The sequence below is a fragment of the Ammodytes marinus genome (genome assembly GCF_949987685.1).
Source record: "Ammodytes marinus genome assembly, chromosome: 11".
NCBI classification, from domain to species: domain Eukaryota; kingdom Metazoa; phylum Chordata; class Actinopteri; order Uranoscopiformes; family Ammodytidae; genus Ammodytes; species Ammodytes marinus.
In genome coordinates, this window is record NC_137215.1 from 28107440 (window position 1) to 28127463 (window position 20024).

Sequence of the window (20024 nt, forward strand, 5' to 3'; positions counted from 1 at the left end):
GACATACAGTACATATCAGTTTTTTAGCCAGTGAGCTAACCAAAGCTAATCCAAGTCAAGGAAGTGGAGAGGCTTGTGACAAATTCTACTATGTAAAATACAGCCAGAGAGAGAAAGACTGTTTAGACAAACAGACCACCACATATTCTAGTGGGGCAGAAGTGATCATTGAGAAGGATTTCTGCCTTTAAGATAAACCTATATGCATTTGTGTATATTTATTGCTCTTTTAAATTAGAATTGCTTAAGCCTTCCTAGCCTAATACATAACATCACCACCAACGAAAAAATGTATAACAATTATGATATCGTATCGGTCAGTATCGGTATCGGCCGATATCCAAACCCCAGGTATCGGAATCGGATCGGAACTAAAAAAAGTGGATCGTCCCATCCCTACTCATAATAACCAGTAGGCCTATTTCTGTGTTGGACATTACTGAACCTCTTCCCATTTATAGTGTGTTTAACAGGTCACTGTTTGTGACCAAACATAGGAAAATGCCACACAATATTTTTATGAATGATTTTATCTGTATAGTATGTAAATTACTAGAATATTTGAATAACTTGATATTTGCACTCAAGTTAGACTGATGATTGACATCTGATGGGAGTATCTCATATTAACACAGACAAATACCAAAGACTCACTGTTAACTAAGTACTTATTGCAGCCCTATTTGCATAGCTTTTGAGCCCCATGCTGGTGTCTTAGTGCAGGTGTTTGTTGTGAGGCAGGTAATGTAGTAATTATTCAGTAATAATAATCTTTAAAATTCTCTGACACCTTTTATGTTTAAATGTAAGGCTTCACTCGTGCTACAATACATTAAGTATTATGTTATTTAGTCAACATATCTAAATGTGGGGGCTTTCCCAAGTACATATTTATTTATATGGCTTTAATTAAATCGGCATACTGTATATACATCCGCCACAGGTTGCCACCCCTTAAAATCTCCTGCCACCCTCTTGCCACCCCATGAATATTTTTCTAGATCCGCCCCTGCTTACCTGAGAGGTTGTTGTTGCTGAGGGTGCTGGGCTGGGTCGGCTCCATCTGACCGGAGGGACTCCGGACCATGTGGCGAGGCGCTCTCGGCGAGCGTTTCTGCCTCTTCCATTTGGATGACTCACTCATTCCACCAGCGCGCATCTTCAGCTATAGGCAGACAGACAGACAGGGAAATACTTGATTCATTCCTCTGGGGAAATGGTGTTTTTGGCAGTAGCATGGAAATAAACAGAATGCATTGCACAATGTTCATAATCATTTGTCTATGTCCACTGATTGACTTTCCTGACACAGAAGGGAAAACGGTAAGAAACAGAGTTGGACGGCTGAGTAAGGCCTCTCTGAACGCTGCACTGCTGAACCATCATTCACATGACTGATTAAGGCCCATTTAATAACTAAAAAAGGTCTTCATTCAATTGATTTCATTTATGAACAACAATCAATGGATGTGTTTGAAAAGGGTCTGGAAAGGTAGGATTTCAGGGTAAGTGTTTATTTATTTAAACCATGTACGGGAGCAGTCTTTTCAATCTGTTGTGTGCCTCCATCTAACCTTTCTAAAAAGGTCAGTTTTTCAATAAATAAAACACTGAAAGGTGCTGAGAAAGCATAAAGCATGATGAAGCATGAGAAACAGCAGCTGAGACATATGCATTAGCGTGTTCAACCCCAACATTAAATAACAGTACAAATAAAATGTGAGCATTCAGAAGCACATGTCAAAGTGTGTTTAAACATGATACCGACTGGCCAGAATCATCTCCCAGGTGCTTTGTCCTTTGATAACATTCACAAATCTAAATACTTTTTTAAAATACGGCACATGTCAAGCTCCTCCTCCTAGAAGGGTTGAAGATATGGAAGGACAGGGGGGGACATGTATTGCAAAGAGATTCCCCTAGCCTTAGTACTGAAAGTGGTCTTCCTTACCTGCACTCGTTTGTTTTTCCACAAGATATTGTAAGCCTCAGAAGAAAAGGGTTGCCCATGATTAGTGCTGGGTCAAAATGTCAGCAGTAGGGACCAACACAAAACACACTGGAGCATATACACGCTTTGGGATCCAAGCAAGGTACAGGGCTGGAGCCACACACACACAGCCACTATAGAGGCTCTAACCAACTAGAGCTTGAGCAGCCAGCAAATGAGCAGACAATATGAGGAAACAGGCAGACACGGACATGCAAAAAAGCAACCGGTGCTGGGACAAGTGCTCCAAATATTAGTCTTAACAGAAATATTACATGCATAACAGCAACATGAAACCCATTCCAATAAAATGGCACAACAGCGACCTTTGACTAATTATAAGATAATGGCGTTTATTTTTTTTGTTGGTATGAACCATAGTAACAATACAGTGGAAAAGTTGAAAGAAACTAAGTCAAAAGCTAATTCCAGCCCTTGCCCTTCTTGTGACTGTCCCATCCACTGCAGTCCAATGGAGGACACTCCCCTAATATTTCCATTCAAAAGCTCAGGGAAGCCATTTTGTGCTGCTCTTTACTACAGACATGTTTTTTCAAAGCAAAGAGCAAGGCCTTATCCATGAAGAATTTTAATATAATTACAACCCCAATTCCGAAAAAGTTGGAACGTTGAGTCCTCTTGGGCTCCAGAAGAAAAGGACCATCCAGGTTGTTACATATACAAAGTTGAAAAGACAAGTGTTTGTGATGGTATTGGGGGTGGGTTAGTGACCATAGCATGGGTAACTTGTACATCCATTAAGGCACCATTAATGCTGAAGAGTACATACAGGCTTTGGAGCAACATGCTGCCATCCAGACAATGTCTATTTCAGGGACATCCCTTCTTATTTAAGCAAGACAATACCGAGCCACATTCTGCACGTCTTAATACAGCTTGGCTTCGTAGGAACAGAGTGCGGGTATACCAGACTAGCTGGTCATCAGTACATACCTGTCTCCCATTGAAAACACTTTGCTGCATTATGATGCACAACATATCACAATGGAGACCACGGAATGTTGAGCATCTGGGGCCGTATTCACAAAACATTTTATCTTAGCGCTAAGAGTACTCCTAAGGAGCACTAAAAGTTCTTAGTAAGGAGTAATTTCTTAAAACCTATTCACAAAGCTGCTAAGACCAACTTTTACTAAGGAATGGGAGGGACTCCTAAGCTAAGAATAGAGGGTGTGGTTGACCCTGTTGCTATGGATGATGTCATGTTCAAACCTTCTATGCCCACAGTGATTGGCTGAGAGGGAATGAGTCCCTAAGAGTGAATTTATGATGGAAACACTGTGGGAGATATCCATATCGTGTCGCTGTATTAAAGTAAAGAGTTTTTATATACAATTAATGACAAGTGACACTGATTTAACATGAAACCAAGATACTGCAGGGTTTCCCACACATTCGTTCACAACTAACCTACAATAGCGCCACATAGGTCTATTAATTTTAAATTTTACAATGATTTGAATCGGAAAAATATTCTCATTGAACAGCTGCACGCCATGCACTCTCACTGTATTTCTCTCAATGGCGGACTATGCAGCAATAGTCAGACAGCGACAAACCAGGAAATTCACAATTTAGAAACAACAGCCAGCGAAATGAAGGAAAAAGGCGAGACGTGCAACTATACAGTAGCGGATCTGTGGAACGGAGGAGATGCTGCGAAGCGCCACATATAGGCCTACTCTAGTAGGAAATTAAACCCAAACGTGACACCAACGGTAACTTTCAGTGCATCATAAACCCAAAGCAACTGGAGGAAAATGAACTTAATAAATATTCTTTTATAACAATATGATAAATATAAATGTGTCTATACTTTCTAAATATAGCTTTACTAAGATCATTAAACCCTTACAGCTATTAAAGGTACCTTTTATAAAGCTCACTAGCATTAAATCTCTCCAAAACACCATCAAATGGTTGTCTGTGATTTACTCTTAGTGACTTAGGAGTCCTCTCGAGGACTCCTAGCTTTTTATAGATTTAGGAGCTAGTTTTAGCGCTAAAATGCTTTGTGAATTACACTTATCTTAAAAAGTTAGGAGTCCTAAAATTAGGAGTGAAACGCCCCTTATTTTTGAGAGTTACTCCTAAATCAGCACGTTAGGACCTACTCTTAGCCTTAAAATGTTTTGTGAATACGGCGCCAGAAGTTGTATTTCAAGCGAGAATGAGAAATAAACATGCCCCTGTCCCAACTGTTTAAAGGTGTTGCAGGCACAACATTTTAAATGGGTGTATATTTTACAAACAACAATAAAGTTGATCAATGTAATATAGTGATTTATATTCAATACACGTAGAAAAGTATTAGGAAATGATCACATTCTGTTGTATTCACATTTTACATAACGCCCATACTTTTTGGGAATTGGGGTTGTAGTTCTAATCTTTTAAACGGGAAACATCTGTGTGACATACTGTATTTCCGTTCAGTGAAAAAAGACAGTCCAAAATCAGACTAAACCAGTGCTAACCAACCAGCATTGATTTGGCCGTACTCCCTGATTTCTAGCTATCCTATATGTTGGTATACTGAGTTGCCAGTTTGTAAATGTAGCAGTACTCATTCAGTACAGCTATAATCCCTACACCTGCCTCATCTCTTTTGATTTAAGTTACTTATTCCATGTGTTTTCTAGAGATTCTTTAGAAAGCTTTGAACACAGTGTGTGTTCAACATGTATATGGTCATGGAGGTGCTTCGAAAAACTAAAATATCACTTCAACTTTGGGTGGGGGAAATTGGTAATGGTTTGCCTTTGGTGATGTATTAAAATGGCAGCATTTGATAGTGGCAGAGTAAGCCACTGCTGGACAGCGTGCATCAATGTTATGCTGGAATAACACAATGACTCTTTTAACTTGAAATTAATTATTTCAGTGAAGATTTTTAATAACTTGAAAAAAACATGAGAAAAAAAAAATTAAATCCACCAACATTCATCACCCTCATGCACTCCCACTAAGAAGCCATGTTAAACCTGTCACACTCTGCCAGTAGGCCCATCATAAGGGCCACTTTAAGACTGTCTAGGGCTGTGTTCGGAAAGCCATACTAACGTCCTCCCTCCTACATACTAAACATCTATATACTACATACTGTCTACTTAAAGATCGATTGTGTATGCGAGGTGCGTCGAAACATTCACACTGAAGTATACTCTAGAAATAAAGAATTTCTTCTTCTTCTTCTTAAAAGATTCCGGCTGTTTAGACGCTGTTTAGCGTATAACCGCCCTCCACAGGTTAGATATAGAACTAGATGTTTACATACAGTCCTGTGTTGTGCGGGAAATGCAGAATTGTAAATAAAGATTTAAAAAAAAACATCCTTGTCGTTTGAAAAGACACAATGCATTGTGGGGCAGTTGAGTAGGAAAAGTATCCAATCGATCCATATCCAAAATCTTCCCAAAAGTTAGTACTCATCCGGGCATTTCTCGCCTACACAAACTCGCATACCCAAACCGTAACATACTCAAATTGAAGTCAAAATGAGTATGAGTAGGACGTTAGTACGGCTTTCCGAACACAGCCTGGGGACATTGGTACTTGTTCTTGGCTGCTTTGCGCAAGTCAGATCCTGAGTGTCTAGGATACAGGGAAGTGTATGGGCAGTTACAGAGGCATCTCAAACTGAATACTAAAAGTTTCAAAAAGCAAAAACTGCAGTGAAAAGGCAGGTGAATGGAGTAGGACACTATATACCACAGCATAATCCAGTTTGAGTCTTTAAAGGAACACTTCACCCATATGCAACCAGCGTTCTATCATTATAAAATAACTATTCTAATATAATGAATGAGGTTTTTCTTCCCTCAGTCTTCCCTCAGTCTTCCCTTGGCCTAGCTGTCCTGTTAATCCTAACCCTTACTGTGATGTCACAAGAAGGAAACTGTAGGGTTAGACAGTGAGACCATAAAACACTCTTTCTGCCTTTTCTCAGGCTAAGATGATCCGATTTAATTTTTGTTTGCACATTTATACTAAATAGGATCTCCGAGATCAATACACCTTCATATTCCAACCGGTGAAGTAGGCCTTTAATGATATTGTTTAATAAGATGTAGTAAAGTATTTCTACGGACTACAGTGTGCAGGGATAATGTGGCTGTACTTGGTCTTTGTGATTCAGGTCTTCACATCTCTCAGTCAGCTAAGTGAAACCGTTACAGCATTATAAAAGCCAGAACAATGAAAATGAAAGGAACCAAGACATTACAAAAAAGGGAGAAAAGGAGCACAATGATCAGATCAAATATACAGTCAACATCTCAGTACTGTTACCTTCTTCATGTTGGCACCCAAATAGCTCTTGGCCTCTTCTTTGAACTGTGGTAGTCTGAAAGAAAAACACAACCAGGAATGTAACAATGCAACTTACATAAATAAGTCCATCTTTAAGTTGCAGACTATTGTCTGGCATCATCTCTTTAGATGCAGAGGAATCTGTCATTCAAAAAGGGTCTACATTAAACTACAGATGCCATCAAGAAGAGTCAAGAAGAGTTCCCTTTGTATTGGACGTCAGCTGCTAAAATATACACAGACACAACTACTAGTTGTGTTTGTGTCTGAGCTTTGTGCTCCTCGTCTGTATACCCTTGTTTGTGCTTATGTGTTTTGTCTGCATTCATGCCACTTGTATGCTCCTTGTCTGTGCTTTTTGTCTTTCTTTAAATACTTATGTGTTTTAATCGTGCCATATGTTCATGCACTTTTATCTGTTTATGCTTCATGTTTTTCACACATCACCAACCTGTTATGTGCTGGAGAAATCATTGTGTCGTTTTTTTTGTCTGTGCTTGTGTCATTTTGTTTTTGTGCTCATGTGTTGTATTTTTGTATTTTTCTTCTTTTAATGTTTCTTTTTTTCTTTCTACCTGCCAGGGACTACAGGTGAAAATTAGCCTGCATGGCTAAATCTGGCACATTTACATGTTGAACTTTGGTGCTCATGTCTATTAATTCCCTTTTAAATAAATTATGAATTATAAAGTGCTGGAAAGATTGCATATGACTGATTTAACCATTTTATAAATCTGTCTATTGGGGCCTCCCCAAGCTCGATGGAAGTGTAATACTAAATTGCCAAGAGTTCCCCTTTAATATACAGGTCCTTCTAATATAATTAGCATATTGTGATAAAGTTGATTATTTTCCATAATGTAATGATAATAATTGAACTTTCATATATTTTAGATTCATTGCACACCAACTGAAATATTTCAAGTCTTTTGTTGTTTTAATACTGATGATTTTGGCATACAGCTCATGAAAACCCCAAATTCCTATCTCAAAAAATTAGCATATCATGAAAAGGTACTCTAAACAAGCTCTTAACCTAATCATCTGAATCAACTAATTAACTCTAAACACCTGCAAAAGATTCCTGAGGCTTTTAAAAACTCCCAGCCTGGTTCATTACTCAAAACCGCAATCATGGGTAAGACTGCCGACCTGACTGCTGTCCAGAAGGCCATCATTGACACCCTCAAGCAAGAGGGTAAGACACAGAAAGAAATTTCTGAGCGAATAGGCTGTTCGTAGAGTGCTGTATCAAGGCACCTCAGTGGGAAGTCTGTGGGAAGGAAAAAGTGTGGCAGAAAACGCTGCACAACCAGAAGAGGTGACCGGACCCTGAGGAGGATTGTGGAGAAGGGCCGATTCCAGACCTTGGGGGACCTGCGGAAGCAGTGGACTGAGTCTGGAGTAGAAACATCCAGAGCCACCGTGCACAGGCGTGTGCAGGAAATGGGCTACAGGTGCCGCATTCCCCAGGTCAAGCCACTTTTGAACCAGAAACAGCGGCAGAAGCGCCTGACCTGGGCTACAGAGAAGCAGCACTGGACTGTTGCTCAGTGGTCCAAAGTACTTTTTTCGGATGAAAGCAAATTTTGCATGTCATTCGGAAATCAAGGTGCCAGAGTCTGGAGGAAGACTGGGGAGAAGGAAATGCCAAAATGCCTGAAGTCCAGTGTCAATTACCCACAGTCAGTGATGGTCTGGGGTGCCATGTCAGCTGCTGGTGTTGGTCCACTGTGTTTTATCAAAGGCAGGGTCAATGCAGCTAGCTATCAGGAGATTTTGGAGCACTTCATGCTTCCATCTGCTGAAAAGCTTTATGGAGATGAAGATTTCATTTTTCAACAAGACCTGGCACCTGCTCACAGTGCCAAAACCACTGGTAAATGGTTTACTGACCATGGTATTACTGTGCTCAATTGGCCTGCCAACTCTCCTGACCTGAACCCCATAGAGAATCTGTGGGATATTGTGAAGAGGAAGTTGAGAGACACCAGACCCAACACTGTGGATGAGCTTAAGGCCGCTATCGAAGCATCCTGGGCCTCCATAACACCTCAGCAGTGCCACAGGCTGATTGCCTCCATGCCACGCCGCATTGAAGCAGTCATTTCTGCGAAAGGATTCCCGACCAAGTATTGAGTGCATAACTGATAACATAACATAATTATTTGAAGGTTGACTTTTTTGTATTAAAAACACTTTTCTTTTATTGGTCGGATGAAATATGCTAATTTTTTGATTTCTTGGATTTTTGGTTCTTTACTTTTTTGCCAAAATCATCAATATTAAAACAATAAAAGGCTTGAACTACTTCAGTTGTGTGTAATGAATCTAAAATATATGAAAGTCTAATGTTTATCAGTACATTACAGAAAATATTGAACTTTATCACAATATGCTAATTATATGAGAAGGACCTGTATGTTCTTAACCCTTAAACAGATAAAACAATAATACAAAAGGAATGTGTGTAAGCTGCTTAAGAGGCAATATCACGGTGGGAATCTCCACATTTGAAACCTGAGCTCTGTGTGTGTGTGTGTGTGTGTGTGTGTGTGTGTGTGTGTGTGTGTGCGTGCGTGTGTGTGCGTGCGTGCGTGCGTGCGTGTGTGCGTGTGTGTGTGTGTGTGTGTGTGTGTGGACTCTAAAGCTTTGGTGTGAAACGAGAGGACACCAAGCAGCAGCCATACACACAGACAAACAAAGGGAAAGGCTCCTGACATTATCCCGGGGCGTTAATAGAGTGTTGTGATTATTGGATGATCTGTGGGTCCAACAGATTAACATGCCTAATACCTCCAGCAGGCAATCTAAGACTTGAGGAGAGAGAGAGAGGCTGCTCATTATTCTAACATCTTTATTATACAGGCTCTGTGCTAGCATATGGGGGGGGGGGGGCTGAACAGGAGCACAATGAGCTGTGGTGTGTGTGTGTGTGTGTGTGTGTGTGTGTGTGTGTGTGTGTGTGTGTGTGTGTGTGTGTGTGTGTGTGTGTGTGTGTCTAGTGTCAGAAGGATGGAATAAAAAGCCCCACACTAAATTTACATCTTCTGTTCACACGCGGCCATGCCTCTGTTTACGAGCTGTGTAGCTTTAGCCGCTGTGCTCTTCTATTTCCACGCTCCGCACAGTAAAAACCTTATTAGAGGACATGATAACAAGGTGTCATACAAGAGTCCTGCCTATAAACAAAGACAGGTCAAGAATGACTGTGTAAGTGAATGGTGACAAGCTTGGGCAAAAACCAACCAATGGACTTGACTGGGGGGGGGGTAGACAACCCATCCCTTTGTGACACAATCCTGCATCAAATAGTGCAGGTGGATGCATGCACGCCTTCACACAGGAGGTGGATAAAACCACAACTTCATCAGGAGCTCTGTGTGTTCTTCAGTGTGCTCCTTTACATTCAGATCAGCAAAACGCCTTTTTGTTGTGGCTGATTTTTTTCCTGATTGGTTTCATCTGGGATCGCTGGCAATTCTAATTCTGTATGTAGCTGTGTGGTTTGTGTGTGTGTGTGTGTGTGTAGCTCTGTGTGTGTGTGTGTGTGTGTGTGTGTGTGTGTGTGTGTGTGTGTGTGTGTGTGTGTGTGTGTGTGTGTGTGTGTGTGTGTGTGTGTGTGTGTGTGTGTGTGTGTGTGTGTGTGTGTGTGTGTGTGTGTGTGTGTGTAGCTCTGTGTGTGTGTGTAGCTCTGTGTGTGTGTGTGTGTGTGTGTGTGTGTGTGTGTGTAGCTGTGTGTGTGTGTAGCGGTGTGTGTGTTTCTTAGTATTTATGGGGCTGTGAGCTTCATTTATATGCAGATCATGCGTTGTGAATCTCAATTGGCTCATGTGCGTGTCTGTGAGTGAATGTGACTGGCACCCTGATGCATGTGAACAGGCTGCTGTGTGTGTGTGTGTTTGGGGGGGGGGGGGGGGTGTGATGGGGAGCATTTATTCTAAATGCCAGAGGAGAAATCATGTTATGGCATTAGTCAAATCAGTGGCCAATTGACCCTGTGCACAGTACAACATCTAATTCATGAGCAAGGGAATACTAAGGCCTGAGAGAGACAGGCATATGCAGAACACCACTCATCTATACAATCCACAATCCACAATCTACTCTCCCTCTGTGTTGAGGCAACTCAAGATTTCCAATGGTTTCATGTGTCCTCATTAACACATTCAAACATGTGGCTGGAACACTGGGCCTCTTCATTCATTTACCTTGAGAACAGGAGCTGCACCATGTCAATCAGTGTATGTTCAGCTGATTTCCTGAGCAGGTCTGTAAGACACAGGAGACAAACATCAGGACATTAGAACCAAACACAATGGAATAGAGAGGCAAGATACACTTCTTGTAGACAGACAGACACAAAAGACACTTAGCCCAACTTCAGGGGGGAGTCTAAACAGGATAGAGCTAAGAAGGCAGTAGACATTAGGCGTGGGTTGATCCAGGCTGTTTAGTGCACAGCGGTCCTGCTGTCAGTTTACATATGACAGTTCCCATAGACCAACATTTAAAGATGATAATAATAAAAACTAAATTTAAAAAGGCGCCTTTCATGACTCAAGGACACCGTACAACCAGATAAATACAGTACAATCAATTGAATTAAAAACAGTTCAAATGAAGTGGGCAATGGATGAATGTGATATGGTGACATGGGAAGGGAAGATCAGGAGGCGTATGCAGATTTGAGTTTTAAGCTTTGATTTGAACTGTGATATGGAGTCGGTGTTGCGGATGTTGGGGGGTAGGGCATTCCAGAGCAGGGGAGCAGAGCGGCTGAAGGCTCTTCAACGTTTGTAATTTGAGGTGATATTGCTGATTGTAACTGAAATAAAACAATGTTTAGTGAGCTTGTGATTCCTAGACATGACAATACTAACAATACTAAGGGGCGGCAGTGGCATAGCGGGTAGGGAGATCGTCCTCTGGAGTGCAGGGTTGGAGGTACGATCCCCGTCTCCCCGCCACTTGTCGAAGTGTCCCTGGGCAAGACACTGAACCCCACATTGCCCCAGATGGTTCATTTTACCATTTACGTCAGAAATAGTGCTTGATGTGACTCACCGCTAAGGCGCATCTCAAAGCAGATCCTGAAACAGGATTGCATGATCTCACACACAGACTCGTTGGTTAGATGGGCTCCCACTGGGGTCAGCAGCAAAGTCCTCAAGACCTGGAACACAGAAGGCATAATATGACTGTTCGATAGTGTTCTAGAAAAATACAAATAAGTGTTGTGGCTGGACACTAACCCTGCGTTCCAAATCACATACTCTTTCTTTTTCCTACACTACATACTAAAGTACAGAAGAGCTTTAGGGACATAGGAGAGAAAACAAAATCATTGTCGAGAAATGTCAAGAATAAAGACGAATACTCCAAAATGCTATTGGAGTAAGTGGGGCATTTATGTTTTTTCAGCATACTACAATTGACGTGCATGTATTGGGAGATCCTAAATCTTTTTCTGACATCCTAAATAGTATGGAGATTGGAACGCAGGGTAAGTCATTTCAAGTTGATGTGAAAGTTTTGTTTTCCCTTCTAAATTGAAGGTAAGGGTCTATAGAACAATGTTGGTTAAAGTGTCAAGAAAGCAGACCAAATTATTTGTATTTTTTTTATTGCCCATCTTCCAAAATGGCCACAATTAAAATAATACATTTTTGAAGGTCTTCAGGTTTAAAAAAAAAATTGGTCTGGTTTCTTGACACTGAAACCAAAATTGTTCTTTACCCATATTTATGTTAATTTTGTCTAAATATTCATATAAATCTAATTACAAATTACATTAAAAGTCACTGCTGCTGCTCATATTGTAATTTTTTTTTTATATATTTTCCAAAAAAATTAGCAATATATTAATGTGTTTTGACAAAGGTCTCAGTTAGTGGCAGGCTGCTGAACTGATTAATTTCTGGCATTTTTATGCTATTTTTTATTATTTTTTTAGTTAGACAGCTTTGAAGAGAGAGTTGAAATGGGGCAAAGAGGGGAATGACATGCAGAGAACGACCAAGAGCCAGACCCCAACCCATGGTCTGCTGCTTCTGAGGACTGAGCCTCTATGGGGGGAGGGAGGGGAGACGCTCTAAACACTACACCACGATCGCCCCCCTATACCCTATACCTGGTTCATTTCTACAGGGATTTAAGACAACATGGATCTATTGTATCAGACTCATCAGTTTGTGCAGGACTACTGCAGTTAGTACCTGTAGGATTTTCATAAGGACGACCTCGTCACTGGCAGGGTCTGTTCCAACAAATCTAGCATGTGTGACTGCGTCGGCCATGTTCTCGATGGCCTCGGCTGCTGCTTCATGGTTAGCATCTGAAAAGAGACCAGAAAAAAAATCTTTAATTGTAAAGTCAAACTCCAAAGTTGAATATACACTCACTGGCCACTTTATTAGGTACGCTGGTTCCATTTCTTGTTAACACATATAACTTATCAGCCAATCACATGTCAGCAACTCCTGGACAACTTGTTGAAGTTCAAACCGAGCAACATAATAGGGGAAAGGGGTTTTAAGTGACTTTGAACATGGCATGGTTGATGGTGCCAGACGGGCTGGTCTGATTATTTCAGAAACTGCTGATCTACTGGGATTTTCACACACACAACCATCTATAGGGTTTACAGAGAATGACCCGAAAAAGGAAAAATATCCAGTGAGTGGCAATGCCTTGTTGATGTCAGAGGAGAATGGGCAGACTGGTTTGAGATGATAGAAAGGCAACAGTAACTCAAATAACCACTCGTTACAACATTACAGTTTGCCTCATGCTAAAACGATGGAACTCAATTTTCTTTTTTAATTAGTTTATAGCTGTCCACAGACAAATGTGCAACATCACAGCTCTCTTCCTGAGATCCTCTGAGATTTCCTTTCCTCTTGGCATGTCTGACCTGTATGGGTTCACTTTGGTGAGCCTAAACTGACCTGGTTTGATCTCTGTTGTATCTAGTGCCGCCCAATTTCTTCCCTAAAGATATCTCATTACATTGGTCTATTTCATTTATTAATTTGGCCCGCCCGATTGTGTTTACCTGCTAAAATTTAAGCAATGCAGCTCAGGGTTCACACACTTTTGCACATACAAAAGCTGGCAAATCATTTGTTTTATTTGAGTACTTTTTTTTTTTTTTAATATTTATTTTTTGCATTTTTATGCTTTATTGATAGTGTAGAGACAGAGGTGAAATGGGGCAGAGAGGGGAGTGACATGCAGAGAACGACCGCGGGCTGGAATCGAACCCGGGTCCGCTGCTGGCCGAGGCCCATGGGGGGGAGGGGGACGCCCTACCAACTGAGCTAAGGGCGCCCCCTTATTTGAGTACTTTTGACTACACAATTGATTTCTGGAAGAAACAAAAATGTTGAATTGATAAACACACATAATGGTTTTGATAAAAAAAAGTATTAATAAGGATTAAACTAAATAGAATTCCAAAAGGCTCAAGGGGGTTCACATACTTTCAAGCAGCACTGTATATATACATTTGACATCACAGTGGGGAGAACATCTGTGTGTAGCAGCCTGTTGCTACGTGGCAGCTGCCATGTCTGCTCGGTGTGTTTGGAGGAGCCTTTAGATGCACAGCAGGGTGGTGGGACTGTGCTTGGCTCTGTCCTTTGACTCCCATGGCTTAGAGAAGACTTTACAATGAAACAGGACACCTTCACGGATTGATAAGCTACTCATTTACCCACCATCCAACGAAAAGAGATAGAGCGCTGAGTGACTAGCATATACCTTCGGTGCATTTGGTGGACGACCCTCTCCGGAGAGGCTTTCCAATTCATTTCTTAATGCGTACTTTGGACAGTTAAAACAATTCCGTGTCGGATACAACGAAAACTTAAAATCAGGGCCATGTCACTTCAGCACTGGCAATGTTAAGTACAGCTGAGTAAGACATAATAGTCAAGAAGTGAGGGGAAGGATTGTTAGTCCAAACAGCTGTACAACATGTAGTAAACTAAACAGATCTAGTACAGTCCATCCACATTGTCCTTCAAACCCGGGGATATAATGAGCAGATGTGGCCTTTTGTTTGGAGGCAGACTGGGACACACTGGCATAAGGAGCAACAGGAGTGAGTGTTTTTGAAACCCGAGCAGCTGGACAGCTATCTACACCGGGGGGACAGGCTGTGTTCCTTTTCCCATCGCCCTGAGGAAAGGCAATTCATTTACTAATCAGCACAGAGGGAGAGACAGAGAGAGAGAGGGAGAGGGAGCTTGAAAACCAGGGTTTAAAGTCATACTGAACCTTGTCATTACTAGTAGCCATTAGATAAATGATCAATTAATACATAAATAAAGAAGACTTGTGAAACAGTCCACTTAGCAAATGTCTGAGACATATTAGTGAGTGCCAGCTGACCTGGAGTCAGACAGTTTGAACCATAGATAGTAAATAATAGGTTTGAACAGTGAGATTCTAGGGTGAATGGCTCTAATCTGGTTAATGCTTGGTTGAGAGGGCGCAATGCCCACATCCACCCACAAGAAGCATGAAGTGGTGCTGAAAAGAGCCAACATCCAGACTCACACACTGGAGCCACAGGGGGAGCCAGCAGTGTGTCACAAGTGATACAAAATACTAATCCTTCTCTTGGCACAAAGTGCTGTCCAAATAAAGGGGTTGGGGGACATCGTTAAAATAACACTGAGAAAAACAGAGCCTCAATATATATGTGTGTGTGTGTGTGTGTGTGTGTGTGTGTGTGTGTGTGTGTGTGTGTGTGTGTGTGTGTGTGTGTGTGTGTGTGTGTGTGTGTGTGTGTGTGTGTGTGTGTGTGTGTGTGTGTGTGTGTGTGTGTGTGTGTGTGTGTGTGTGTGTATGTGTGCCTAGGTGTTTGTGTGTGTGTGAGTGCATCTGGTGTGCATGTGTGTGTGCATGTGTGCGTGTGTGTGTGTATGTATGTATGTGTGTGTTGTGTGCGTTCCTGCCTGAGGGTATGTGGGCAAAGTCACTAGGGGGTGGAACCAGCTGCCACATAAAGCAGTTCAACATATCAAAGTCTTGTCCCAGAAATCAGAGCTGTTGCATGGGCAGAGTGAGTGTGAGCAGAGAGGGGCAGACTAGTGGCTAGTTGTTCTAAGTGTACAACACTCCAGCTGCACTACTGCTTAACGGCCAATACATATTTGGAAAAGCAAACAAACTACTTAATTTTTCCCATGATCAAATAAGTCTGTTTACCTATTCATCTTCTAAATAGCACCAGATCACCTCTCAGCCTTGGATAACCTGCTTCCAGCTTTACATAGTTTGTGTGCACGTGGTTAGTGCGTTGGTGGTTTTTTGCATATCATGTTCCAAAGATGCAACAAACACAAAGCTCTGTGATATGTTTGGTTCCCCTAAAACAAAGCCAGGGAAATATGGAACTTAAATAAGACTAGTTAACCTAGCTAATAAACTAACAAAGAAAAACTCAAGCACAAAACCCATAATCACAGCTCAGAACACAGAACGAGCAACAGAGAAATACATGACATTTTTTAAATGAGTTAAGTGCTGTCCATTATCTTCAGCAGCTTAAAGTTGTTGCGGATGCTAATTAGTGACTGTATTCTTGAATGGAGAAAACAGCCATCTCATCCCAGAATAACAAGTGATTGAAGCCTATATATTCCTAGGCAGGCTCCAGCTGTACTCTAAGCTCCTGTGCTGTGGCCGTGGCTGCAGTGTAAAGCCTGAGCCGATGCCTGGCTCTTCTTAGCCCTGTGTGGGTGAGTGAGCAGTGAGGGGGCTCTGCTGACTGTGCTGCTGGGCCAGGAGAAACATACAGAGAATCAACAAATCATGGGGGAAAGAGAGCCCACTTAAGTCCACTGCTCCCTCCAGGGCCAAGCACACCTCAGGCCACAGATTGAGAGCTGTTAGCCTCCTACCAAATGAAATGGCTGAGTGAGTGAGTGAGTGAGTGAGTGAGTGAGTGAGTGAGTGAGTGAGTGAGTGAGTGAGTGAGTGAGTGAGTGAGTGAGTGAGTGAGTGAGTGAGTGAGTGAGTGAGTGAGTGAGTGAGTGAGTGAGTGAGTGAGTGCGTGTGATCCATCCATCCATCCATCCATCCCTCCCTAAAAGCTTACAAGACAAAATCATTCAGCAAGTATTCCAATGCAGAAGCAACATGATGTCACTTTGATAAGCACACATCAAACGGCATCGGTCTTACTGCAGGTCAATTAAACAAACGATAGAAAATGAGTTATCACATGCAAATCTAAAGCTGGCTAAAATTGTTTTACTAAATGAGACCCTTGAAGAGATAGCCACATAAACAGTTTTATAAAGAATTTAGAAGTCAGATTTTGTGTATTTCTTTCTAGCCAGGAGATGGCAGTACTTGACAAGACCAGCCTTGTTTTACTTTATGTCCCTTTTATTTAAAAAAATTTTTTTTTTATGATTTTGGCATGCACTGGTGAATAGTTAGTACAGTCTCTAAGTGAGATCTAATGATATGCTTTCATTGCTTTGAACTAGAATGATGGGAACTGGTCCAGTAAAAGAGCCAGCAAGCTATTTCATCTTTTAAACAGTAACATTTGCCTACTATATGAATTGTGCTTTTTTTGCTTAGGTGACCTGAACGGGTGTCCATCCATCCATCCATCTATTATCTATCCATCTACTCTGTCCTAACAACATAAGTATCAAACTTTGACTTAGGAAATAAAAAAATACATATATTTAATATCGAGCTGCAGAGAATGACTTTAAAAAATATATTGTTTATTATTCTATAAAGTTATGCAGATGACCATGATGTCATGACTGTTTAGTACATTACAACTACTAAATACAGTCACTCTGCAATGCCATGAGAGAATACCTTGTCTGTAGTCTACTCTGGGTTTTTCTGATACATTCCCCAGATCAGTTTTCAACTTTCTTTGAACTTCAATATTGCGTGCTTTAAGCCCCCGACCCTGCCCCCAGTACAACCAGAAGAAATGGATGTATGGCTAAGTAATACAACAGGATAGACAGGTGTATTAATGGGCTGGAAACAAAGGGAACTGAGTGGCAGCAAGGTTAATAAAGTTGACAAACTTTTCCCCCATCTTTATGGCAACCTTCAATGTGTTACATTAACACAGATCCATATAGGCCTCAATCTGCATTCCAACATTCTATTACTGTATAGTCTTCAACATGCCTTTTACTTATCTTCTCTATGATATGTTTATGTTATTCGTATGTCTACTATGTATAGTCTGTCCACAGCAAATGTAAATGAGAACCAAACTGAGAATAAAAGCTACTCTGATTGTGAAATGGAGAGTGAGAGCTGATAGCGTCAGTATGGAGGGGATTAAGGTGAGCTGATCTCAGGTCTGCAGTGACAGAAAGGCTCTGGGAATAGTGGACCATGTGTAGGGGTGATCTCTGAACACATATTGTGTGTGCATGTGTGTGATCTCTGGCAGAAACTGCTTTCAACATGTACTCTGAGGAACTGCAGTATCCAGAATCTACCACGACTGGTCTTTTGTTTGAATGAAAATCATACAACCCTATGTTCCCGGGAATCTTTCACTTGTAAACGCAGAACATTTTGTTTTGAAATAATAATTACAATGGAAACAGGAAAATTGCCTATATATGGTTGCTCACTTTCACATTGTTAAAAAATAAAAAATAAAAAATAAAAAAAATACAAAGAAGGACCCAGAAATGCAAGGTACATGCTAGCAATGTGCATGTTCCTGTAGGCCTTGGCCTCTTATTCAGTTCAGCAATGACTGCAGCTGTTTGGACCAGCAAGGCAACATTGACTCTTCCTCTGCTATTTAGACTCACATCTGGTGACGCATACTCATTTCACACTTGACAAAACAACTGGGCCGTAAGTGGGCCAAATGTCAATGAGGAGGTTGATGACAGGCAGCTTCTACAGCAATGATGACAATAGACCATTCCTGACTATGCAGTGGGATTATATATTTATGAATACATTTCAATGGGCGCTGCGCTCCGGTGGTGTAGTGGATAAGGCGCGTACCATATCAGCTCCGGCCTTCGTTGCAGTGGCCGCGGGTTCAAATCCGACCCGTGGACCTTTACTGCAGGTCTTCCCCCCTCTCTCTCTGTCTGTCTCCCCGTTTCAACTCTGTACTGTCTAATAAAGCTTGAAAATTCAGAAAAATAAATAAATAATAATAATTCAATGTACTGCTGCTTCATGATCAAACTATTATCAGATATGTGTGGGAGAATATTACATTTCCTATTGCTCAAAATTGGCCCCTAAGTACCTGACTATATCAGCTTTGAAAATTTTAACCCCATCACCAACTAGTATTAACACGCAATATAGTATCACAATAACATACCTGGATGACAAACTGTGATCCCTGCCTTTGCACCTGCCATTAAAAGGCCTTCTTCTTATCTAGATTCTGTTTTGAGATTAAGGGGAAAACCTTACCTACTCCCAAAACAATTAGTAGAGCCATTTGTAATGTGATGATTCTTACCTATAAGGCCATAGGAAAGGAACTTGTTGACAGAGGTAAGGGCGAGGCCTGTGATTGGCCCAGTGGTGTCCTCAGAGCGCACCACTTCTAGGAAAGGCCTCAGGAAGAAGTTAGGTTCCACATCCGACAGCTCTGAAGAAGGAACACACAGACAACAGTCAGTGATGGAAACACACAACATAGGAGCATTGGAATCCAAAAAAAATATATAGATTTATTTTATATCTACTTATTTACCAACAGTTTAATGTATAATTGAAATAATCTAATCTTTAAGTGGAGAAGCCACGCCCCCTCATTACCAACCTAACCTAGCACTACCTCCACCTGTGATAAGCCACACCCCCAGATCCCCCTGAAATACATTCCATCCAGCAGTTAGATCCAGGGGCCAATCAGAGTAGACTGGGCTTTTTGGAAGGCAGGGCTTAAAGAGACAGGCTCAAAAACAGAACGTTTCAGACAGAGGCTGAAAAGAGGAGATTCAGCAATGGCATAGTGAGAAATATCAAGGCTTTTCTGGACCCTGCACCATGAAAACAGTTTCTGGTACAACTTTGAACCTGACAATTAGCAGAATATGTCACTGACAAGTGAAACTACACAAATTGGAACAGAGTTTTGTCTCAAAAATATGTAATGTGGGGCCGCTGTGGACCAGGCACAGAGGAAGTTTTTAGATAGGGAGTACAACTAAATAGTCAAGTGTTGTTGTTTTGTTTTTTTGCTTGTCACTGAAACCGAGTTACGATGATGTAAGTAGTACTCTTGCCTTCAGCTCTGTATACAAAAACTTTCATTACAAAGTTAACAGAAAAAAGCAAAACATTTATATTTCATTCTATTTACTATAAAGGCCTAACACTTAAACTGGGAAATTTGAATTTCAGTCAGAACTGTGTGGTCAACAACAGTGCTGTGTGGAGTTAGTTAATATACTTGTCCCCTGCACTCTGTATGACTGTGTGTGTAAACAGACCGGAGGAGAGCAGATCAATGAGGAATTAAAGTCCCAGGAGGCTCAACTCTCTGCTGCTAGAGAGAGAGAGAGTGAGAGAGCAAGGTAAACTGGATGGACATATGAGAGTTGAAGAAAGCAGAAGGTGGACTGGTCTACTGTTCCAAAAATTGCTACACATAGTAAGTAAGACAACCTCCATTATTAACTGCCAGCACTGTCGCAGGGCCTTGGTGATC

The 20024-nt window shown here is 41.3% G+C and overlaps 1 protein-coding gene across 2 annotated transcripts in view; it reads right to left on the bottom strand.

The window, feature by feature from the left end:
• Nucleotides 1-20024, bottom strand: part of gbf1 (golgi brefeldin A resistant guanine nucleotide exchange factor 1) — a 106725-nt gene that overhangs the window by 37548 nt on the left and 49153 nt on the right. For both annotated transcript variants that reach the window (XM_080037222.1, XM_080037221.1), the window contains exons 4-9: nt 18828-18959; nt 12541-12659; nt 11390-11498; nt 10534-10594; nt 6302-6356; nt 1018-1165 (exon numbers count right to left, since the gene is read on the bottom strand). In XM_080037222.1, coding sequence (XP_079893348.1) covers nt 1018-1165; nt 6302-6356; nt 10534-10594; nt 11390-11498; nt 12541-12659; nt 18828-18959 — 624 coding nt within the window. The remainder of the gene's footprint in view (nt 1-1017; nt 1166-6301; nt 6357-10533; nt 10595-11389; nt 11499-12540; nt 12660-18827; nt 18960-20024) is intronic.